The 25,441-nt window shown below is 41.5% G+C and overlaps 1 protein-coding gene across 2 annotated transcripts; it reads left to right on the forward strand.

Moving 5' to 3' along the window:
• Positions 1-1,957: 1,957 nt before the first annotated feature.
• Positions 1,958-24,116, forward strand: Asb11 (ankyrin repeat and SOCS box containing 11). Of its 2 annotated transcripts, none has more exons than XM_021188207.1 (7): positions 1,958-2,183; positions 10,941-11,020; positions 15,580-15,687; positions 18,027-18,177; positions 19,536-19,670; positions 20,842-21,033; positions 23,562-24,116. In XM_021188207.1, exons 1-7 carry the CDS (start codon positions 2,003-2,005, stop codon positions 23,684-23,686), a joined length of 972 nt encoding a protein of 323 aa, XP_021043866.1. In that variant the 5' UTR covers positions 1,958-2,002; the 3' UTR covers positions 23,687-24,116. The 2 variants fall into 2 exon arrangements, with proteins under 2 accessions (XP_021043866.1, XP_029390131.1); XM_029534271.1 differs by lacking the exon at positions 1,958-2,183 and adding an exon at positions 2,942-3,186.
• Positions 24,117-25,441: the final 1,325 nt, after the last annotated feature.

The raw sequence follows: 25,441 nt of genomic DNA on the forward strand, positions 1-25,441 counted from the left end.
CTGACCACACCTGGTCTCATTCCACAAGCGTCCACTTAAATAACAGTAAAAGGTTTTATTATAACATGGATTCTTCGACAGATAGAATTCAGAGGGATTTTTAATATGTTTATATTCGAGTGTTTCATACATGTATCTAATGAATTTTAGTTAGTTTCCAGCACCTTATTACTCTCTCGTTCTCCTCCTCTCCCACGGAAAGCCTTCTTGCCAAGTCTTCATCCGTTCCTGTTGCTACAGCACTGAACAAAGTGACGTCTTTCCCCTAGCAACTATTGACTGCCAAGAGTTCCTCAGGGAAGTGTTCATCCTTCCGAGCCTGTCCCACCTTGGCAATGGCTTGTTGATGACTTTTTATGGGTTGTCAGCTCAACTACATCTGAAATGAACTATAAAACCCTCATGGCCAGGCACAGCTATGAGGGATTTTTTTTTCCTCATTAAATCATTTGAAGTGAGTAAACCCACTTCTAACCCAGATCTTGAAGATGGAAGAATGGGTCCACCTTTAATCCGGGCCACGCCTTCTGCGGGCAGCCTATATAAAGGAAAGGAAGGAAGCCTGCTGTTTGCTTGCTTGTTGCTCTTCCTAGCAAGTCCATTCCTTCGCTGTCGTTTGAGCCTCTCTTCAGAATTCCGGCATATACTGAAAACCAGCCAAGCTATCCAATCTCAGGGACGGAACAACTACTCAGTTCTTGCACCTTCCACTTGTAGATCAGCATTGTTGGGCTAGCTGGACCACAGCCTGTAAGGCATTTTAATAAATCCTCTTTTTAATATGTGGAGAGATTTATTCTATAAGTCTGTTCCTCTAGAGACCCCTGACTAATACACTTGGACTTCCAGTAGATTTTACATATGTGGAGAAGCCACATACAAACAAGAATGAAAGACAAAACTTATTAGTGAGAGAGACTGAAAACAAATCCCTTTTACTTGTATTGACCAGCTGATAAGAGGACACTGCCCAGCTAAGGAAGAGACCGATTTCACGGGCTCTGCTAACTTCCCCTGCAAGCCAGGATTGATAGTCGTCCATGCACAAGTCCCTTGTCAGGGATAGGGCACATTCTCCAGAAGGAGCTGCCATCTTCACTGAAGCTTCAAACAGGAAGTGAATGCTGAGGGGCCTTGTCCCAGGTGTCACCTGAGGACCTGTCACCAGCATTACTTCAGTCACATTCAAACTTTCATTGGGAGAGTCAGTCAAGGTAGTCCTTGTCCTCAATATTACCTTAAAGCCAAATGGCTGGGTTGTTTGTTTGTTTATTTGCTTTTAACCAGTCATAGATTAAATTTGGCCTTAATCCTTTGTAAACCTCCACATGAGAAGTAAACAGAATACTACCAGGAACAGTATTTTCGATGATTGACACAGAGTATTACCACTTTCTTGCCTGAACACAGAGGAATTGCTTTGCTACTGTAGCAATGTAGAAGTTCCCTTTATCTTCCCCAACCCTGTGTTTCAACATACTGTACTCAAAATGAGGGTTTAGAAGGAAAAAGGAAATGAGAATAGGCTAAGAATTCCTTAATGTTTTCTAATTTGTGGCTTCTATGAATGCATCTGATGTGTTTTGTTCTAATCCAATGTAGGTGATAAGTAGTATTTAAAAATTATTATGTGTATAGGTATTTAGACTCCGTGTATATATGTGTACCATGTGCATGCCTGGTACCTACAGAGGCCAGAAGAGAGTATCGGATCCCCTGAAACTAGAGTTACAGATGGTCTTGAGCTGCCATGTACTTAAAGTCGCATCCACTTCTCTCCAGACCGGCACCGTGTGTTTCTTAGTAGAAGGAAGTTGTTAAACATTGCCATAAATATCAACACACCCAGTCACCACATCAGAGTTAGATTAGAACCTACAGACAGAGTTCTTGGTAACAGGAGCACTGTGTGCTAGGAGGTTTAAAATAGATGTCATATGATGCCAATTCTAACTCAGTAAAAATTTGCAGCCGTAGGAACCTATGCCGAGAAGAAGCCAAAATGGAAGATGGTCCTGCTTTCTATGGCTTTAAAAACATTTTTCTTACAATGTTTGCAACATTTTTTTTCTTCAAGCTTTTAATTAAAGTTTGCTTGGCTCTCCTAACCCATTTCTATATCGTCAAAGGAAACAGCAAAGAGGCAGCTAGAATAGCAGAGGAGATCTATGGTGGACTGTCAGGTAAAAAAGACTTGAATTTCTTCCCAGCACCTTCACAAGTTCCTTTAAAATTCGTAGTGAATAGTGTTTGTAGAAGGTAAGATATCCTTGTACTTTTGTGCTGAGTGGGTAGTTTTAAAATGTGCCTTTCACTTAAGGTAGCAAATATGTCGACTGTACCAAGTTGTGAAAGATTTTGGCTTTATTTCCTTGGAAGTGGGTGACTCTAGTCACAATTATTTAAGAGGGAAACAGAATAGTGGGTTTTAAAGGCTATCTTGAGAGATTTTCTACTAACCCAAAGAGTTCTCATAAAGCATTATTTCCCTTTGATATTTTCAGTCCAACTAACAAGAAAGAACAGTGTGATAAGACTGAATTTCCTTGGGGAATTCAATGACCAATTAATTTGATTGAGAAGCACTGTGCCGTGCTGTATGTATGCATATTGTGATGTCCTTTGCAAATGGAATTGATTGACCATTTATTACAGGGGAAAAAGTCACTAGACCCATTTATACATCAGTGGTGCCACTAAAAAATTAAGGTTACCATCACAATATGAAACTGCTAATATTTTGGTAAATCATAAAACATCTTTAAGTCTCATACTTTGTAGAGGGCAGTCTACATCCCTTTCTGCTAGAATTGCCCCTTCATGGAGGAGGCAGACAGCATGGAGGAGGAGGAGGAGGAGGAGGAGGAAGAGGATTGTAAAATTGTTGAAAGTTGCTCCATGTATTTTTAGTGTTCACAGGAGTTCCTGGATTGCGTCATGTTTTAGTTGGTATCTGTTTCAATTTGCATCCAGGATTCTCTTTCAAAATAGACATGCTTCCCGATTTCAGTGCACTAGACAACTCGGAAAAACACTAGACATTAGTGGTCTCACATCGAGAAACAAGAACTCTAAACAGGAGGCAGCAGAAAATGCTTCAACTAGCTGGTGAAGAAGGTGTCAGAAGGCCTGGACCATGGAAAGAGATTTCTTTTGGGGATTATATATGTCACACATTTCAGGGAGGTATGTAATTTTGGTGGAAAGACATTAATGCTTTTTTTTTTTTTTTAGTTTCAAATGAAGCATGATCTAGAAAGGTAATTTTGACATCAGTTTGGATGGAGGCTTCCTAACATTTGATGTTCTGTTAGATCATTATCCTTGTGCTTTCAATTAGATAAAATTTAATAGGGACAGTGCTGATGGACTGTGTAAAAGGTTTTCTCCAGTTGTTCCTGTGCATGACTCCTGTCTTCATGTATGTCCTTACTGAAGCATGGATGTTGAGTACTCAGAACCTGTGTAATCATGCTTTGGATTTGAATCTGGAGCCAAATTGCAAATCCCCTTAAGAGATTCATTCACCCTCTAGCCTTGACATTTTGTTCAAGCTCCTGAACTGTGTCCATTTTCAGATACTGTTAAACACAGATGGACAGCTGGTGGTGAGACTGGTGCATATAAACCTAGTTTATTTATTTAATAAATATATGTTTGCCTATGTGTATGTGTGTTCTCATACCTCTCCCATGTATGAGAATATACTCAGATTTGATGTCTTTCTGTAATAAACTAGCAGTAACATACGAGAAACAGGACCTTTTTTTTTTTGCATGATTCTAACAGTTCTTTTTCTTTTGACATTGTTCATAGTTACATATTTAAGCCAGCAGCAACATTTTGAGAGCCAGGAGTAGTGGTGCACACTTCTAATTGCAGTGCTTAGGAGGCAGAGGCAGGTGGATCTCTGTGCGTTCAAGGTCAGCCTGGTCTATATAAATGAGTTCCAGGATAGCCATGGCTGCCTAGTGAGACTCTGTCTCAAACAAAACAAGACTAAATAAATAGATAAATAAATAATTTTTTTGTGATGGTGTTATTCTCAAACCAGAAATCATCTTTGCCGTTTGTCAGACAAAGATTGGTTCTGGAACTATGTGGTGTTTACTCAGTAAGTTAGTGAATTGACTTAGAAAGTCTCTCAAGGCAGAGTTGCCTAGTTCTTCTAGTATACAAATATAAGTTAGTGAATTGACTTAGAAAGTCTCTCATCTCAAGGCAGAGTTGCCTGGTTCTTCTAGTATACCAACATATTTGGACCAAATGAAAACACAAATAAAAAGGAGAAATTGCTTAACCTACTCCTGGCCAGGCTTGCTGCCACAAAATTGATTGGGGATTTAGAAGTTGGGACATTTTTACACTTGCAGATATGAGCTTGTGGGATAAAAGAATCTTCTTTTTAAAAGAAAACAAAAAGAAACCATTTTAAGGGAAGGCTAAAACCTTAGTTCATTTTCCAAGTTTCATTGTTTTTTCCCAAGGGACTGGTCCTGGACAGCCTGACTCAGTTCAGTACGCTTGCCTTTGATCGGGTTTTTCATCCCAGCACCTACCTAGCCTTTGCCTTATTTATTTCCCTCTTTACTTCATGAAACCTTGGCCTAACTGTCCTCTGAGTCGTTAATATCGCAGGTGCCAAGTAGGGACAATGAGTTCCTGGCAGAGGTTCTGCCTCCACAAGTCACCTGTAGCTCAGCCCTCCTACCTCTAGTGGGTTCAAAGGAGCCTTCTTAACACAGGTCATTGACTGCACTTCATCGTCTGATCAGAACTGGGTGCCCTGGTGAATAGTCATTTAGCTTCATTATTTTATAACATTTTGGGTATCTCAGAATTTTCATTGCCATATGTTTTCTTCCCAGTGAACTCCATTGTCTTAAAATCTCATTAATTCTAAGTTCTTAGCATTATTTTTATTCAGAAATGAGGTTCATGACTTTTGCTCTCTTTGATAAATTCCATGGATGTTGCTTTCTGTGATTTCCAATCTGGAACACAGATTGTAAACCCTGGGGACCAGAGGCTGTTAACAGGCAGTCTTCTAGGATCATCTCATTCTCATTGAAATCTGACAAGGTAACATCCTTGAAAAATGTAAAAGAATTATTGGCTCTTATTTTGAATTCTTGTAACTTAACACATACTCTGTCTGAATGGATTTCAATATTAAATAAGTAATTTAGGGTGTGTGTGTGTGTGGGAGATTGTCATGAAATTTATTCAAAGAATCTGAGAACCAGAGATACCAATCACAGTTTGAAAGAAGGAGGAAAGGACTTGAACATGTTCCACACACCTCATCAGGAGTGAGCATGTTTGTAAACTAGCTTCATAATATATTTGTAGCCCTGTGACCCAGGCGAGATGCCAAGGAAGTAAAAATAGAGCGCCCTAGAAGGCACTGAGTCCTATTTAAGTATTCATGCACTTGGAAAGATTGGTTACATATTTACTGAAAGCAATGGAAAAGTCCTGAATCTGCCAAAACCTTTAATCCTTAATTTCTTACAATTTGCTTCAATTCGCATACTGAGAAGGGCAAGGAGATACTGTGTTGGGAACAGGAATAAAAACCAGGGGACCTTCTCTGTAGCAGATTCAGCGACATGGTTGTGTGAAAACCCTTGGGTCCGTGTAGGGGACAGTCATCAGCCGTGGAACAGGAAAGGTTACTTCCAGGAAAGTGATTTTTCTTTCCAGTTGGAAATACAACAGATTTATTATTATTATTTATTTATTTATCACACATTTTTAAAAACAAGGTCTCACTATGCAGGCCTGGAACTTACTCTGTAGACCAGATTGGTCTGAAACTCACAGAGATTCCCTGCCTCCTGAGTGCTAGGCTGACAGATGCCAGTCTCAGAGTGAGGCTATCTTCAGGCTCTATGTAGTCAAAGATGACCTTGAACTTCTGATCCTTAGGTCTCCTCTCTGGAGTCCAGCATGCTCCACCTCCCCTGGTTTATACAGTGCCAGAGAGCAAACCCAGAGCTTCCTGCTTGCTGGGCCAGCACTTTTCCAACTTTGTTTCCTATTTCCCCAGCACTTAGCAGGGATAACCTGATGCCAAAGTGTCCCAATACAAGTGAATGTAGTACTAGGATAGGCAGAATTTAGAAACCAATAGTTCTCGAAAACAGAGCAAGGGTATTTATTTTCTGAAGTCCCTCAGCCTGGTTTTTATGGTTTTATTTCTAGCGCTTAACTAGCCATGAGAAATTTTATTTGGAGCAAAGTGGTCATTCCTTTTGGGGTGTTTTTATGTATAAAACAACACTCTTCCCATCTCTCATGGAGGCTGTGAGGCTTTCGGCAAGATGCAGACAAGTGGTGCCTGAAATAGGTAAGAATGCTCAGGCAGTTGCCTGAGTGAATTTTCCGGTTTTGCTCTATAACTTGGGCTTGAAGAAGGAGCGGCAGAGGAGAGACGACATGAGGAAGGGACCCAAGGCTATCTAAACCCTTCCCTCTTTCTCGGGGCAGTGGCAGATGGCACCACAGGCTTATCCCAGGTGACCTCAGAGTTATGGGTGAAAGTTGTCAGGCAGCCAAGGACGCTCTGTTGATAAAGAGGCTCTGGGAAAAGTAGAAGACGGTCAGTGGGTAAGCAAACAGCGGAGGGGCAGGCCTGATGGTGCAAGATCCACATACCCAGAGGAAAATCTGCAGCGTTTAACAGAAGAGCTCATGACACTGAAAGCCCCTAGCCCTAAGAAATTCCATGACCAGGGACTTCCAACTTGATGGTGCTGTCAGAAAGGCAAGGGCTCATCTCCTGGGAGGACATTGTGCCAGCTCTTACCCACAGCTCATTTTTCCCAGCCTTTGTCCCATTAAAAAAACAAACAAGCAAACAAAAACAAACAAAAATCCCAAACCAACCAAAAACCAAAACCAAACAAACAAATAAAAAAGGAGGGGTTTTTTGTTTGTTTGTGTGTGTGTTTGTTTCCTTCCTCCAGTTAGACCAAAGTGTGTGTAGGTAGAGTACTCTGAATGTTAGCTCATCCCGTTACATCCCGAGGCCCAGTGAGTGGGACTGGCTGCCTCCTCCAGGGAACTGGGAGTCATCTGCCCTGTCCCCCTTGTTTCTTTTCATCCTCAAAGCATCAGAGAAACTGACACCTGGAAGGAGGAGGTGGGAAGCCTGGGAAGAACATGCTGTCCTTGGGTAACTAGCTGCTTGGTGGACCAGAGAGAGTCATGCTTTCTTCTGGGAGTAGGGAGAGGCCGTGGACTGTGGAAGAATGGGAGATGGTGTGAATTTAGGAGGTGGGTAGAGTCATTTTAAAGACCTGACTGCAGAGAAGTACACGAGGGCTCAGGGAACACAAACAGGGCCAGCACCCAAGTGTGAGAGGCTACTTCCAGTATGGCTCCTACCACATCAAGTTTCTGTCAGTTCCCACCCCTCCTCGGGTGGCTTTTGACTCCTAACACTGAAGGTGAGTGAGTGTGCCTTCCTTCTTTCCTTGACAGAAACAGAACCTGCACAGTTCACACTTCTTTGTTTAGGGCTGGGCTCGTGTGGTTTATCCAAATACTGCCTAGGGGTTGTTGGTTCTAATGGGACTGGTAAATAATGGGAAGTTACTAGAAAGTCTGGACTTGGCTAAAGGATGCACTTAAAGCTCTTGCTTCTTACAGGGAAAATGATCAGAACCTAAATGGAGGCAAGTTTGAGGAATCACAAATGTATTTCATGTTGATAGCCTAAGCTAATTCTTTTAGGAGTATGTGGCTGCGTAAATCTTGCTTTTATGTTTGAACAGGTTACCCATACAGGTCAAGTCTCCTTTACACAAAATGCTTGGAACCAGAAGTTTTAGATTTCAGATTTTTTTTTCTATCTTAGAGTTTAGAAAATTTGATATCTTGGGGAAGGGAACCTTAGCTTAAATACTAAATTCATTGGTGAAATTTCATATAACATATTAAATCATTTGGGGGAATGAAGGTGAGTTTCACAGGGTGGCATTTTTTTTTTTTTAATGCATGGTGGTGGTGTATCAGCACTCTGAAAGCTTTAGATTTTGGAGTGCTCTAGATTTTGATCTTTAGAGTAGAAATATTTCACCTGGAGTTATTCAGGCCCCGGGGGTTGACTAACTTATTCTTAGAAGAACAGAATGCCAAAGTCACACTGAAGATTTTGTTGCTTCCGTGGCTCCGGCTGCTGAGCTACTAGTGTGGGTAAGGACTGTCTTCAAATCCTCCGTGTCTGTGTTCACATCCAGCGTGCCTGAAGCACATCTGCCAAAGCCTTAGATGGAGATGTATGAGAGGGAGACTAGAGATGATATGCAAAGAGATGTTAAAGAGGGTTAGAAATATTCTGCTCACCAGCTGGGCTCTGTCCTCTAAGTTAAGCATTTCATGATTAGAATTGATTTGCAGCTAGTATTTCTACGCAGACATGGCATGAAATGCTACAGAATTCAGTAAAGGAAAACAAGGACACAGTATAGAGAATGCTAAATGAGTCAAGTCTCCCAATTTACTTTTCATTGTTAATGGTGGCTGGCCAAGCAAGGTCTATAAGATGTAAACTATATATACAACAAATAAAATTTCCTGGTTACTTTGACTTAAAAATTCATTCTCCCTCTTATGTCCATTATTAATATTGTCATTCTGTTTTACTGGTATGGATGAAGTACTTTTGGCTCCATTTTGCTACAAGGTATAATTTTTGCTCTTTGGGGAAACTTGTTTGCATGTGTTAATTTGTGTGTCCCTTCAGAACCAATGTAATGCAACCCTATGTACTTCTCCCCAACTTGACTGGTCCTCCCACACCATCTGTTAGCCTTGCAAAGGTCTGGTCCTTCTCCAAAAGCAGTTCACCTCAATTTCAGGTGTTCCTTGGAAGCCCTAAGAGGGGGGAAAGGGAGGAATATAGTAGAAAGCACTTCTTTTTTAAGTAAACTTTCACATTCACCAGCTTGGAGCCAACTCAGAAATCAGTGGAGATATATAAAAAGTACAGCATATGTTTGTCTATATTAAATACTTTTGTGCCTTTTCTTTATTATAGAAGTCACATTCACAGCAGGAGTATGAGATGACAAACAATTTTTATCTATTTATTTTTCTCTTGGTTCAAAGTTGTTTTCTGGAGCTAGTTTTAACTGAAGAGCTACAAAAGAAGTACAAGGAATCCCCACCCCTCTGCCAAAGCCCTCCATTTATGTTTAGCTACCTGTTCCATTAATATCTTCACAAGCAAAGGGGACCTGCGCAAGGTCAAAGAGCTTTCAGATATCGTGTCTTGCCTCCCACACTCCCCTCGAGCCTCCATCTCTCCTGCCACTGGCTCCAGGCCAATTCATTTATAGAATGTCTCTCAATAGGAGTTGCTTCAATGTGTGTTCCTAAGAGACAGACTATGTTTTGGGGACATGAATAGCGTACAGAGGATGACTGTGTGCTTTTAGATTGTGTTCCCTCTGATGACATAGGTTGCGGCTCATTGCATTCAATCTTATGGCACGCGATGCCAATGTGTTTTAGCAATGCTTGTTTTTCTGTGCAGGTCAAGATTGCTTCTACCATTTTTTTTCTAGTACAGTATCATGTACCTTCCCTTTATAATTAGTACAGCCATAATTTAAGCCTGATCCTGTTATTTCTTCCCCATTTTTCTCAGCTAGTGTCTTTTAGGAAGAAGCATATTGTCCATATTGATGTATTATTTATAGCAGCAAGGACTTACAAGTCCCTGCTTTGATGGCATGTATCTTCTTACTGTCATTGCTTACTTTGATGTGCAAATTGCTCAATATTTGACTGGAACAAGTTCTTTTGAGTCATCTTCTACCCTTCCTTCCTTCCTTCCTTCCTTCCTTCCTTCCTTCCTTCCTTCTTTCCTTTCTTCCTTTTCTTTCTAGAAGATGTTAGAGGCCATAATATTATACATTATATTTTTTTCTCCTCTCCTCTGGTCTGGGGTTTGAAAAATGCACAGAATTTGAAAACTGGAGCAGGTCTACTTCCAAAACAAATGATTATCCTTTGGCATTTTTCATATATGGTTACTTCTCAAATGACCATTGAAGCCAGTTAGACTTAGTGACAGTGAAACAATTACAGGGGAAAAAAAAGCTTTCCTAAACCAGTTTGGAGGCTGTCCTTTAGAGAACCGCCCTGCAATGTCTACTTATTAATTGGTCAAAAATGGCCTTGAGCACCCGACTGTGTGGATGTCCTTGGGTTGGCCTTCTGAGAGCCCTGCCAAATAGTAGATTACTATATCTCTGGTTTTCAGATAAGAAAATTGAGATTCAAATGCTTCCGCAACACACTGCGTTTAGCAGAGGGTAATCCAAGTGCCACTTGAGTCCTGGAAGTCTGGCTCTGTGGGCCCCTTGTGCACAGCTTCCTAAGGTAACTTTTGGGGATCATGCCATCTGAAAAGGGACATTTTACATTAAAATACACAGATAGCAGTATCAAAAGAATCAGAGAAAATTACCTCAGCAATTCAGGAAAACTTTCTCTTTTTTTTCTCTCTCTCTCTCTGGGCTTTGCACATGCTGGCTAAATGTTCTTCTACTGAGCCATATTCCAGTCCTCTTTTCTAACCTCTCTTCAGATTTACTGTGTAGTACACAGGCGTTGGATTCTGGGGTATGAATGGAGACGACATGAATTATGGGAAGTAAAAAAAAAAAAAAAAAAGGTCCCTTCTTCCTGCACTTGACATTAGTGTTATCAGGGCCCAGCCCTCAGCTTTGTTTATTTGAAAAAGAAAAAAAGCTATTTCTTGTTAAAACTGCCCATGGAAAGGCAACAGGAGCCACTGCTCAGCTCTCTGTATTTGATAAGGCCTAATGTTTGGTACATCAGCCCCGCAGTGGGTGGGCAGCGGGCAGCACGAACACCTTCAGGAAAGTCTCCAGACGTTGACCTGTAGCTTATTTGTCTTTCAGACTGCTGGGCTGATCGATCCCCACTCCACGAGGCTGCAGCCCAGGGACGCTTACTGGCTCTTAAAACTTTAATTGCACAAGTAAGTAAACTAAAGACTCTGCCCTCGGTGCCGTTGCTCTAATCTAGTAGAATCATTCTGTATTAACTTTGGCCATAGCTGTGCTCCGGTCCAGCACTGCCATTTCCGCATCTCCATCCTCGCCCCCCTCCCCCATATGTTCCTCTCGCTTCTGCTTTCTCTAGGAACTGCTTCATTTTCTTTCTAGTTCTCCTCCTTTTCATTCTGGGTCCTCCTTTTCCCAGCAGGAAGTTTCCCTCCCAAGGACAAAAAAAAGGGGATCCCTAAATTTATGTTAACTCATCTCATGCCCTTCCAGTTTGCATTAGTGACTTCCGTCTTGAGATTGCATTTGTAGGCAACTGGTGTCCTATGAATCACCTCCAAACTTGGTAACTCCAGTCAACAGCAAATAATTGGATTCTCGAAGTTTCTAAGGGCTCAGGGTGCAGCTTCCCGGCAGTGGAGTGGCAGCTAAGTCATGCCATGACTCATGATGCGGGGAGGGGAGATCGGTTTTCACACGAAATCACTTGGGTTTCACCTCAGGGCGGTGTTATGAGATAGCAGCTGACTTTCTCCAGAGAAGGTACCTAAGAAGGAAGTCACATTAAAAAAAAACTCAACAACTTTATTTTAATTTTATGTGTATGGGTGTTTTGCCTGCCTATATGGCCATGGACTGTGTGCATGCAGTGCCCTCAGAAGCCAGAAGAGGGCGATGGATCCTCTGGGACTGGAGTTACAGAAAGCTGTGAGCTACTTCAGATGTAGAGGCTGTACGTGCTGCTCACAGTGAAGGAGACAGCATCATCTAAGTGAGGCAGAATTAGGATCTGGACATCACTGGGTACCATATAAGAGGCTGCCTCACTGCAACAATGAACAGTTCAAGACTAGGCTCTCAAATAGGTTAATAATCTGATAAATCTTAGGCCTTGGGGAAGATTTAGTGAGGTCTTAGCCACTAACAACTCTGTGTTTATATTGGTGATTGTATCTCCTGCATGTTGAACGAATATCTGAGTAAAGAGTTATGAATTAAATAAGAGTATGCCCCGCGTTTGCTTTATTTGTTTTGGATTCTACACGTGAGCAGCGGAAATGAGTCACTGCTTTGTTTCCCATGTTCTTTCTAACACCTCACCATTTAAACATTTTCCTCCTCCTTTGAATGTAAACAATGGGGATAGTGATAGTTTGTGCATGTGCTTCCCTTTTAAAATGATTGGTTATTTCTGTTTGGTTTTGCCTTTTGCTTTTAAATACCTTTTTGCCGGAAATATTTATTGATGTCTGTGTGTATGTATGGGGTGGAAGGGGTATGCCATGGGGAACATTTAGCAGATAATTCCGTGGGAGTGGTTCTCTTTTTATCATACAGGTACCAGGGATCAACTTAGGTCATCAGGCTTGGTGATACTTGCCCTTATGTGCTGAGCCATCCCTCCAACCCCTTATTTTTGAGACAGGGTCTCACATATTCCAGGCTAGTCTCCAGCTTGCTAGATGGAACACAACATGACCTTGAACGTCTAATCTTCCTGCTTGCACTTGGAAGGTTCTGGAATTAAAAGCATGCACCACACCCGACTAACGTTGGGCTGAGGCTCAAACCCGGTTTTCATGCAAGCCAGGAAATTACTTTACCAATTCACATCCATCTCCAGCTTCAGAGTTGTGTAGTTTCTTAAAAAGTAAAAAATCAACATCAAGGCTCTCCATTTGAGCTCTAGAACTTCAGAAATATTATATTAAATATTATAAAAGTGCAAGTAGAGACAAAAGGAAAACAGAACCATTACCAATGATAAAGGAAAAAGAAAAAGAAAAAATAAAAGAGAAAATAAATATAATAAAAAAATAAAAAAAATAGATAGAAAATACATTAAATACATTAAATGGTGACAAGATGAGATATGAAGACACTTCTCCTTAATTGTGTTTCTGACTGAACCCCGGGTCTCAAATACACTGGGCAATTCTTTCCCACTGACTTAGCTCTTCAGCACAGGACAGTTTTCTTAGATGCTGATTATGGAACCTCAGGTCTTACATGAGCTAGTCAAATGTCCTACCACAGAGAGCTCCTGTTTGGTTTGTTTTTTTGAGGCAGGGTTTCTCTGTATAGCCCTGGCTGTCCTGGAACTCACTCTGTAGACCAGGCTGGACCTTGAACTCACAGAGATCTGTTATCCTCTGTCTCCTCAGTGCTGGGTTTGAAGGCATACACCACCACTGACTGGTTTGCCTATTTATTTTTAAACACTTGAAATTTCATCCGATTCTGTTACTTTCTTTGCTCTTTAAGACTAGACAGGGCTCCAAATTAGTAGTAGAAGTTGTCCTTAAACTCTGTCTTGCTCACCTGCCCCACCCCACCCACCCCCTCCCGCCCAAGTACTGGAGTTGCAGTCATGCACAAGCAAGTCCAGCTATGCCTTTTATGGCATCACCTCTACACTAAGAACATGTTATTTTAGTAGTGTGATTAAGTGTGTAGGGGCATATGTAGAAAACCTTAACTTTTTTTTTTAACTTTTTCTTGCTACAAATCTTTTTCCTTGCCCTTTGCAACTACTCAAAAAGTGTCTACTATTATTTAAGATTTATTTTTATTATTTGTATGTGAATGTTTGTGTGTGTGTGTGTGTATGTGTGTGTATATCTTAGTGTCCGTGGAATCCAGGATGTGTTGGAAGCTGAAGTTGTGGGCCACCTGATGTGTGTGCTGGGAACTGAACTCTGTTCCTCTAGAAGAGCAGCAAGTGTTTTAACCAGCAAGCTATCTCTCCTGCCACCTATAATCTATTCTTTAAAAGAAAATTTTATTTATTCATTATGTATTTATTTATTTATTTATTGGGTATGGCATGTGTTTTTACTTGTTTTGCATGTAGGTCATATGCTAAATATTAGTAAAATATTAAACCATCTTGAATAAATTCAAGCAACGCTTTAGTTTAGGACCTTCTATCATGCTGTCTCTGGCAGCTGGGTATCCGCAAGTCTTACATATGATTTGCATTTTCTGCATGTCCATTTTCTCATGCACAATTTGGAGAGTCCTATCTTGATCAGTGGTTCGAAACACGCAGGGTCACGTCCCCTTTGCAGAGGAATCCAACTACCCTTTTCCCAGGGTTACACATCAGCTAGCCTGCATATCAGATATTTGCATTACAATTCATAACAGCAGCAAAACTACAGTGCTGAAGTAGCAGCAAAGATAATTTTATGCTTGGGATGTCACCCCAACATGAGGAACTGTGTTAGAGGGTCGCAGCATTAGGAAGGTTGAGAACCCCAGTGTTTTCTAGACAGTGTTTCAGGCCTACCCAGTGTCACTTTTCCACTGCAAAACTGAGTTTTGAACTGTAGCTATGTTTCCAGTACGATGCTGCCACCTTGTGGACTAGGCTATTTCATTTTTTTTTCTCTTCCTTTCTTTTCAGCCCTCCCCTCCCCGTTCCTTCACTTGCCTGTCAATTCCTCTTTTCTTTTCTGTTATCACTGAATAGCAAGTTGAAATCACATATGGAGAAGATACTTCCTAACTGGGAGATACGTAGGGTTTTTGAAGCCCTGTTCTTAAATGTTCTTTTCTTATTACCACTTTCCACCAGAGAAATTTCTATACCAGTCTGTGTGTGTGTGTGTGATACTATACATATAATAGGTACACAGACGAAACATTTACCCTTTTAAAAAATCCAAAAATTTTACCCTAAAACATTTGACTTTATTCGTTTATTTATTTAGTATATTTTAGACAGGATCTTTCTTTGTAGTCCTGGATGTTCTGGAACTCACTCTTTAGACCAAGCTGGCATTGAACTCATAGATATCAAGCCTGCCTCTGCTTCCCAGTGCTGGTATTAAAGGCATGTGTGCCACTATCTGGTATTTTTTCCCTAAAAGAGACTTTAGAATATGCTTCAACATGCTTCCTGTAGCAGAACATTATCCCTCTCTTGCTCAACAACAACAACAACAACAACAACAACATCAATAACATCATCATCATCAACAACAACAAAATATTTCTTCCTCCAGAGTAGACTTTTATAGAACAAAGGCTCAGGCCATACACTTCAAAGACCCATGTCCTAGCACATTCCTTCGGGCAGAGCAAATGACTCTGAGGTTCCGTGCTGTGTTTAAAGATTTACTTTGATTATTTTTTTCAGTAGCGTGCATACGTGTGTGTGTGTGTGTGTGTGTGTGTGTGTGTGTGTGTGTGTGTGTGTGTGTGTGAATGCAGACATCCCAGGAGGCCAGAGACATCAGATCCACTAGGAGCTGGAGTTACAGACAGTTGTGAGCAGCCTGATTTGGGTGTTTGGAAGCAAATGTGGGTTCTCTGCGAGAATAGTGCTCACTTATAAGTGCGGTGCTATCTCTCCAGTCCCCACTACACTACTGTGTTTAGAATTCCATGGTAATGGTTTCTACTCTAGTCATTATGGTGCTGGCATCACTACCCTCAGTCAGATGTCTAAAACAGAAACCTGTTGAACAGCATTGCTTGATTTTCCATGACAGATGCAGCATTTAACTTTCTTTTCTCCAAACTTCAGGGCATCAATGTCAATCTTGTGACAATCAACAGGGTCTCCTCTCTCCATGAGGCATGCCTTGGGGGTCATGTGGCCTGTGCTAAGGCCTTGCTGGAAAACGGTGCACATGTGAGTACTGCCCTATCCGGCTCAGTTAGGCTTGTCTGTCCCATTCACTAAAGAGACATAACCTTCCGGAGTGTTTACTCACTGAGCAGTGGGAAAGTCTGGCACCATCTATATATATATTTCATCCTTTTGGTTACTCTTCTCTTCTCAGTCTGTATAACCTGTATGTGAATATTCAGGTATGTTCATTAAAAAGCATTTTGTTATAAAACACAAATAATTTCAACAGAACAATGAAAAAAAATTCAATTCCCTAAGTCAACTATCAGTTTGTTTCAATCATCATTTTAGTTGTACATTATTAAAGTAAATGGGTTTGTAATATAAAACACACTAGGAACTGTTTTAGCCTTCTTGCCTATTGCTGTGATAAAACACCTTGATAAAAGAAACTTAAAAGAGAAAGTGTTTATTTTGCTCACAGCTCCATTATGGCTGGCAGGAAAGTCACAGTGTCAGGAATCTGAAGCAGCTGGTCACAGTATGTGTTGGAAGGTAGAAGAAGAGAGCAATGACTACATTGCACATTACTGCTCAGATTACTCTCTCCACTCTTATGCAGTCTAGGCTCTTCTATCAAGGGAATGGTTCCACCCACAGTGGGCAAGGCTTCCCACCTCAAATAAGGTAACCAAGATAATCCTGGACTGTAGAGATGGTTGAGTGATTAAGAACATTTGATGCTCTTCCAGAGGACCAGAGTTTAATTTCTAGTACTCACATTGAGCAGCTCATTGCTGCCTGTAACTTCCAGCTCCATGGGGTTTTACACCATCTACTGGCCACTGTGGACACCTGAACCCATATGTGGTCCTGACCATATCCACATAATTAAAAACGAACTCTTCCACAGGCATGTCTGGAGGTCCATCTCCTAGATGATGCTAACTTCTGCCAAACTGACAAACATACAAAGCATAACAAACTTTATTTCTAGTGTATTTCTTAACTTTTTGGACAATATTTGAGTTGCTTATAACTATCACAGCTTCTGAAAAATCTCAGTGACACTGTATTTAGTTCTCAGATTGTTACCAATTCTATTCTCTGTCCTAGTCCTTGTATCCTCTATTTTATGAGCTATAAGATCTTTAAGTATTAGTAATAATTTTTTTTACATCTAAATGCACGTTGAGTTTCTATGTGTAGAACTGAATATGAAAGTCTTCCGAACAACAGCCTATTCCAGTGCCTTCATGGTCATTGCTACTCGTCTGCTAGGTGGTGTATCTCCAGGGTACTTAGTAGCTCATGGGTAATAAATGATGCAGGGGAGGCTATAAGACAACCATTTGCTTTCAAACTCTGTGCTTGGAGTCACAGGCTGATTGTTGGTGGGAAATGGTAGATCTTTCTCCTTTTTAGAATGAAGTATTTGTCAGGGAGAAAGTGAACAATAAAGCAATGGTCTCTCGTCGTTGATGGTTTTCATAAATAGTTGATAAGTGCTCCATCCTACCCTTTAATAGTTCTACTGGAGCAATGAAGGACAGGAGGAAATGGGCCAGTCAGTAGATAGCTGACCCATCAATATCCCAGACCCAGTACATTTGAAATGTGTGCCATATCCTTCCTTCTACACCGGCTTATTAGTATTTTACGTTCCAGTTTCCGGGACTGGAAAAAATTTCTTTCTGGTCTCCTAAGCCTGAGAAGCATCCTTTGTTTGCTGATACCCTATGTAATTCATCATAAAATCCGACTAACTTTTACTTCCCATTTCTCAGATTTAGGTTTTCCTTTATTTTTCTGCCAAAGCGATCTGAAGAATTTATTATTTCATCAAAAGTAGCTCTCTCTGTGTGTTTCTCTTCCTTGATAAGTTTAAATTTACTTAAGAAGAGGTAATTAGTTGTCTTACCTTTGCTTTCAAACCATCGGCAGCAGGAGGCTAGAGATCAGTTAAAAGTACTGGCTGCTCTACCAGAGGACCTGGGGTTTGATTTCTAGCACTCACATGGTGGTTTACAACCATCCATAACTCAAGTTGCAGGGCTCTGACTCCTTTTTCTACTCTTCACAGACAGTAAACACCCACATAGGGCAATCACTGCCAATCCCAACATTGGCAGCTAGTAAGGTGCCCAGTCAATGTTTGCTGACATGAACTGAGAGAAAACGCTAGGAAATCAAATGGAAAGGCACTATGTTAAGTACTTCACATAGAATGACTCACTTGATCTATCTAGGATGTCATGGGCTTTTAAAATTCCACCGAGGTATGGAATGCCCTCAGACCTTTGCCAGCATGAGGGGTCTCTCAAGGCGCACACATAGGAATCTGCACTTGGTGAGAAGGAGTGAGTAAATCCTGTGAGTTTTGCTTTGCCCAACATTAGGTCAATGCACTGACTGTTCATGGGGCCACTCCCCTCTTCAATGCTTGCTGCAGTGGCAGTGCTGCGTGTGTCAATATGCTGTTGGAGTTTGGAGCCAAGGCCCAGCTTGAGGTCCACCTGGCTTCACCAATCCACGAAGCAGTGAAACGAGGTAAGTAAGCCACTCCGGGACATGCAGAATAGTGATGGGCTGATTGCAGTTTGCATGAAATGGTGGTCGTCTAGGGTTGGTCTAGATGTTTTCACCTTCAGACATCTGGGCTTACCATTGAAACTTCTTGATGGTCTTTTAAGTGTAACTCAAATTAGGCTCAGTTTCTGTTCTGCCAAAATATTTAAAGAGATAAGAATTATTCAGAAGTAAAATTGGTTCTGATTATGTTTTCTCTAAAGAAAAGGCTGGTTGATTAGTAATAACAGCCTGTGCGAGCATGTGTGCATGTGTGACTGCATGTGTACATGTGTATGTTTTGCCTGTAAGTATGTGTGTGTGTGTGTGTGTGTGTGTGCGCGTGCGCGCGCGCGCCCGCGGGTGCGCACATGTGCCATGTACATGCAATGGACTAAGCACCAGATCCCCATGACACTGGCTGTTGTGAGCTATCATATGGGTGCTGGAAATCGAAGCTGGGACCTCTACAAGATCATCAGGTGCTCTTAACTACCGAGCCATCCTTCCAACCTCATGATAACACTTTTGAGGAAACATTTAGCTATTGTCAAACTTTTACCAGAACCTCAGAAGAATTCCTTCATGTAACATTCACTGATATACCCATGTTGATTCACTAATATGCCCATGTTGATCTTGTCATTGGGCAAGTCTCCACAGAGAATGCCTGCTTATGAAATTCTCCATAGCTAGTGAATTTGTAAGTTATTTGGGAGAATATTCAATACTTGAAGCTTTGGATTCATTCTCATCTGTTTCCTCCAGGCTAGCCAAGTAAACTTGCAGGTTCTCCTTTACAGGTGTGGGTGAAGAAGAGGTTAGTAAGGGACAGGGTGTAGGACTGAGCTTTGGTTTGAGCGCTAGTAATAACAGGGGTCATTTATCTCTGCCTCTGAAGTTTCCCTGGAGCAAGCATTTTCATGGTCTTCTTTTGCAGATTTCTTCTAATGATTTCCAAAACAAAGTGTTTTTCTTCTAATACAGAAGAAAGCTCTGTTGCTTCTTTTTGAAAATATTTAGTGATTTATCTTGTGCATATGGGTATTTTGCCTGGGTGTTTCTGTGTGCAACATGTATGCAATGCCCTTAGAGGCTTGAAGAGGGCATCAGTTCACTGAGATTGGAATTAGCACCTTGTTGTGCTTGGAATTGAAGCCAGGCCCTCTGGAAGAGCAGGAGCAAGAGTTTTAACCATTGAGCCATCTCTCCATGCCCGCCCCTCCCGATCTCTGTAATTTAAAAAAAAAAATGTAAAAGCCCATTCTAGAAAGCAATCCTGTAATTCTGTGCCTATTCCACATGTTCCTGAGTGAGTGAGGCTATCTTATATTCCACAGGTCACAGAGAGTGCATGGAGATTCTGCTGACAAATGATGTTAACATTGAGCAAGAGATTCCTCAGCTGGGAACGCCTCTGTACGTGGCCTGTGCATACCAGAGAGTTGATTGTGTGAAGAAGCTTCTAGAACTAGGTAATTATTAGAATGAGATGAGCCTGCTAGGCTTGTTTTGTTTTGTTTTTAGTTTATCCTAGACAGGGTTTCTCTTAGTAGTCATGGCTGTCCTGAAATTCTCTCTGTAGACTAGGCTGGCCTCGAACTCACAGAGATCCACCTGCCTCTGCCTTCCAAGTACTGGACTTACAGAAGTGAGCCACCAGTGCCTGGTGTTTTTTTTTTAATTCAATAACTTTAAGGATAGCATTCTTATCAGGTTAGAAAAAAAAAATCCTGAATGCACTGGGTGCTTGAAAGCTAGATGCAGAAGTTATCTAGAGAAGCAAGTATTTCTATTTATCTCTCAGTTCTGCTTCCACAGATGCTGCCCTTATATAGCTAGTACACTTCACCTTGTGGTTGGCAATGTGGCTGCCACAAACACTTGTGCTTGGAACAAGAAGGAACACTGACTCTCCTTGAGACACATGTGTGGGCATCTCTGAAGCGATCATGGTGGCAAGGGGAATAGAGGCTACTGGTGGACTGAAGGCCTCCACCTCAGTTTTCTCTGCAGTCATTAGGTGTCTCTCAGGGCTCATGAATTGAGAATCACAAGAAGATGCCTCTCCAAAGGGAAAGCTAGTGTCAAGTACAGAAAACAACATTCCAGGGAAAAGGAAAATACTTCAAAACTCTCACTTGCTTTGTGATTTAAGACACTTTGCTACTGGTGTAAACATGTAAGCTACAGGAAGAAACTTTAGTTGAGAAATATAACCTCCAAGACTTTTTTTTTTTACTCCTATCATTTACGATTTTTATGTTGATTTTGGAAATCTCTTTTTGAGCCTCCAATGAGATAAATACGAAATAAATATCTCCCCATCTTTTGCCAAAAATTCCTCCAAATAACCATGTAACAGGAACTTCAAATATTTTGTTTTGCATGTTAGAATTGTGTGTGTGTGCATGCATGCGTGTGTGTGTGTGTGTGTGTGTGTGTGTGCACCTAACTTCATTTTTTATGCTGAACTGTCCTGGAGTAGTCTTCACAGGTATTGCTGACATTCTGGGCTTAAGTCACATAGTCTCAAAGATTGCTTAACTACACCAGGGTATTTAAGATGTCTTTGTATCCAACGGCTCACTGTGTCTTACATTCACGCTCAGTTTTGACTGTGAACCATGTGCTTTATTTATTAAGGAGCCAGTGTTGACCATGGATGGTGGCTGGATACCCCACTGCATGCTGCAGTGAGGCAGTCCAGTGTGGAGGTCATCAATCTGCTCACTGAGTACGGGGCTAACCTGAACCTCAGAAACGCACAGGGCAAAAGTGCTCTTGACCTTGCAGCACCCAAAAGTAGCGTGGAGCAGGCTCTCCTGCTCCATGAAGGTAAGAAGGACTGGATGTTTGCTTTCCCTCCCTAAGCACACTGCCATCTCACCCCTAGACTATTCCTCTTTTATTCATTTCTCCTTTTAATCCAGCATGGTTTCTTGAGAAGAGTCAAGTCCTGGATTCACTGCAGTATCTTCTTGGATTTTTTGTTCTTTATTTTACACACTGTATTGGTTGTTGTAGTTTATTTTCCATGACAAGAAAATAGTCAGACAGCTTTGTTTGTACCAATAAAAGATTCAACAGCAGTGTTTATCATAGAAAAAGCACACAATTGAATAAATCAAAGCTCATCTTTGTAACACTGTGAGGCAGGCTGTGGACAAAATAGACATATTGTATAAGGACTATCAATAATGGCCAAGCACACAGCTTGTGCTCCCATAGATCAAATCACCACATAGTACCATGGCCATCTTGGTTTGTGGAAATGCTTTCTATGGTATTTACACAATGTTGATGATACACCTAAGGATGTGTTTTTCAGAACCTACCTTGTTTGGATAAGTGGCACCAGATTGTATTTGAGTTCAGACTGTAGGGAGGATAGGCTATAAGTCTCAGAAAGCTGACCAAATAGTGATGTGGTTTGCTTCTTCTCCAGATCAGGGAGTAGTGTGTGTGTGTGGGTCAGCATTGCACATCCCCTCGCTCTAATTTTCACCACAGGCAAGAATAGAAACTATACATGCTGAGGATGAAAAGTGAGCCGCACTGTTTCATATCTACACTCAAAAAGAGAACCCTTTGCACATCCATACATCGAGATAACATTTTCTGAGCCTTCACAGAGGAATGTGCCAGAGGGAGTAGTAAGGATGATTATAATGATTCAGTGTTACAAGGGCCTTCATGGACACTACTTTGAAACAAAGACTAACCTCATTGAACTCTTAAAAGTGCTAAGAACTTTACAGAAACACAACTCTTGCTAAGATTGCGAAAAGTGAGGCATAAAGGAATTTGCTTCTAGAGGGTCACACACCTATTAGAATGAAGCACTTGGATGCTAAGCAAGCCCTTTGACTCCACAACAAGCACTCTCCAAGCTCCAGGACCTGAATCCAAATCTCCTGAAAGAATGTGCGCAGCAAGGGGTCTTTCTTGTGTTTTGTGATCCCCCCCCAGCAAAGTCCTAGGTCTTGCCCACTGAAATGCCTGATTTATTGTTTTGCAGTTTCTATCAGTGCTTTTAAAAACCTACTGTGCCAGCAAATCACCTGGAGACCTTATTAGAATACAGATTTTGATCAAGGTGGACTAAGTGGGAGCCTAAATTCTGTCTACTTAGCTGGTTCCCACACTTTAATTAGCACTGATCTACATTAGTCCTGATGCTCTTAGATTTAAATTGCTAGTGGCAATTTACCAGATGCCAGTGTGGAAGGTTCTTTTTGCAACTGTTAGCTGAGAACATAGCTGGTAACAGTTTGTACATTTTTCTTGACACGCCCTCCCCCAAATTGGGAGTGTCTTCAGGCCTGGAGTTACTTGCATTCCTTATTGGCAAACTCTTCTGTCTTAAGCTTCATAAACATAAGCATTGCTTTGGAGTGTCTCTGAGGAAACTGGTCAGGTTGTCTGCATTGCTAGGTTCTAGCTTAGCTGCTTCATTTCTGGTTGTATGTCTTGCTCCAGATTTAAGGGCCACTGGGTGGGAGTCCCTGCCATTCTCAATTCCCAGCATTTTCACTAAAGATGAAAGTTTGCTTCTCTGAATATCTCTCCACCACATGTTCCTTGTCCACATCAATCCTGAATGTCATCTGGCTATTTGCATGTGTAATCTGCTTTTTTTTTTGTCATATTTTTTATACCGCTGTTACAGTAGACTTTACGTACCACAAGAGTTTGTATAAGCCAGTAAGTAATTAGTTTCACTTGAGGAAGTCTTTGCTGATAGACAGGTGAGGAAATAATGGGATAATGTAACTGTCCTTTTATAAGTAAATTCCATGAGACAAATTCAGGAAACAATGGGTCAAAGTGATTAGAGTCCTTTCTATACATAGCTATTAAGGTGGAACCCTTGCAAGAACAGGGGGCTCTTTCAGGTATGAGGTGGAAGCCAGGATTACCTTATAAGCAGTCAGTCCTGGGAGGCCCCAGGGGTACTTTGAGGACTATTTTATCCCTGTTCCAGCTTCTAGCAGTAGCTGTGTGATTACAAAGGCAACACTTCCTGCTCACACCTTCTCTGTAGTTGCCCCTCTGTCCTGAAACTCTGTCATAGAGCCCTGTGCCCTAGTGCTTTTCGCTTCGTCCAGCCCATCACTTCCATTAACATAGGCCACAGTGAGGGAGATGCACTCCCTACAGATCCACACTTCATTTTTCAAGAATAGTTACGATTGGAGGATCAACTTAAAGGACATCCTCTACAAAAGGGCAACTCAGAATCCTCTGCTTGTAAGACTTCCCATCATTTGGTAATTCCTCTCCCATTCAGTTTAGCTTCTAGCATTCAGATCTCCTTTCCCACCCCACTGTGAGGTTCATGCCATTTTTATTCCCTCTCCCAGGTCCACCTGCTCTTTCTCAGCTCTGCCGCCTGTGTGTCCGGAAGTGCTTGGGTCGCACATGTCATCAAGCCATCTACGCGCTAGGTCTGCCAGAACCCCTGGAAAAATTCCTCTTATACCAATAGTTGGAAACATGTAGTTTATTGCCTGCTGTAGGACACTTAGTATACGCATTCAGTGGCTTGATCTACTGTCCTAAAAATCTACTCATCCAATTAGAATAAAGCTTCCATAAATCCAGACACTCGCGCTGAACAAGCTCCTGGTTAGTTTGATTGCCAAGAGGTAACCAAAAACCTTTTAGTTTTTAACTCTTGTTAATCAATTTAAAATGAAACTGAAATAAAGCGAAAATAATTTCTAGTCTAGTTTTAGATGATTCAGGACCCTCTGTTACCTGGTGCTGGGGTCAGCATTCTAAATACTGATTAGACACAGGCAAGATTAAATTAAGATTAAATTAAACTACTCGAGGAACCCTCTGGATTCACTCCTTCTCCAATATATTTTGTTAGTTTGTTGTTTTCCTAAAATAAATTTCTGCAGTGGTTTTGATTCTTTTAATTTTTAAAAAATATATAAATAACTAAGTAGGGCTGGAGAAACGGCTCAGGAGTTAAGAGCTCTTGGCTGCTCTTGGCCAAGATTTGGTTTAGTACCCAAAACTTACATGACAGCTCACAACCTTATGTGACCCCAGTTCCAGATCTGATGCTCTCTTCTGGCTGCTACAGGTACTACATGCACATGGTTCACAGACATGAAAATTTTTGCACACATAAAAATAAAAATAAAAATAAATGACGCTTTAAAAAATAACGAAGTAATTTAGAAACATCAAAATTAAATGGGGCTTCTGGTGGACTGCAGTCTTGGTGAATAAGAAAGATATTTGAGCTCTTCTGAACCCCAGCGGAGGCAGCTGAGTGCTCCGGAAGACTCTCCACACCATAGATCTTCGGGATCATGGTGAGTGGAACACAATCAACTCCAGAGAATCCAGCAGGGGCTTGTACCAGCAGGAACAGGGACAAAGGAACACTGCCCGCCCAGAGGCAGGGTTCTGGTCCAGTCACGGCCACCCTTGCCATCTCTCTTCTGAACCCCAGCGGAGACAGCGAATCACTCGGGAGGACTCTCCACACCACAGGTCCTTGAGATCACGGGTCCTCTACACCATGCAGGGAGAGTTGGCCTAATGGGAGGGCTCTGACCCCAGGACTCAGAAGGAGGATCAGAGCTCCAGACTTCTGGACACCTGCCTTGCAAGAGGAGAGCTTACCTGCAGTGAGTGCTGTGACCAAGGGGACGGAGGGGAGAGTTGCATTCCCAGTAGTGCTGACAGGGGCTAACAGAATCACAGGAGGATCAAACTCCAACCAGAGATAGCTAGAAAATTAAAACCAGAGATTTCCAGATGGCGAAAGGCAAATTTAAGAATCTTACTAACAGAAACCGTCAGAACCTAGTACGCCCACCACAGGGAATCCTGGATTCCCCCAAATACCCGAAAAGCAAGATGTGGATTTAAAATCATATCTCATGATGGTGGTAAAAGATTTGAAGAAGGACATTAATAACTCACTCAAAGAAATGCAGGAGAACAATGCTAAACAAGTAGAAGCCCTTAAAGAGGAAGCACAAAAATCTCTCAAGGAATTACAGGAGACCACTGCTAAATTGGAAGAAGTCCTTAAAGAACTATAGGCAAACACTACTAAACAGATAGAAGAAACACAAAAATCCCTTAAAGATTTACAGTAAAACACTGCTAAATGGCTAGAAGAAATGCAAAAACCCCTTAAGGAATTACAAGATAACACTGCTAAACAGTTAGAAGAAACACAAAAATCCCTTAAAGAATTACAGGAAAACACAAC

This window comes from Mus pahari, chromosome X, assembly GCF_900095145.1.
Source record: "Mus pahari chromosome X, PAHARI_EIJ_v1.1, whole genome shotgun sequence".
Taxonomy (NCBI): Eukaryota; Metazoa; Chordata; class Mammalia; order Rodentia; family Muridae; genus Mus; species Mus pahari.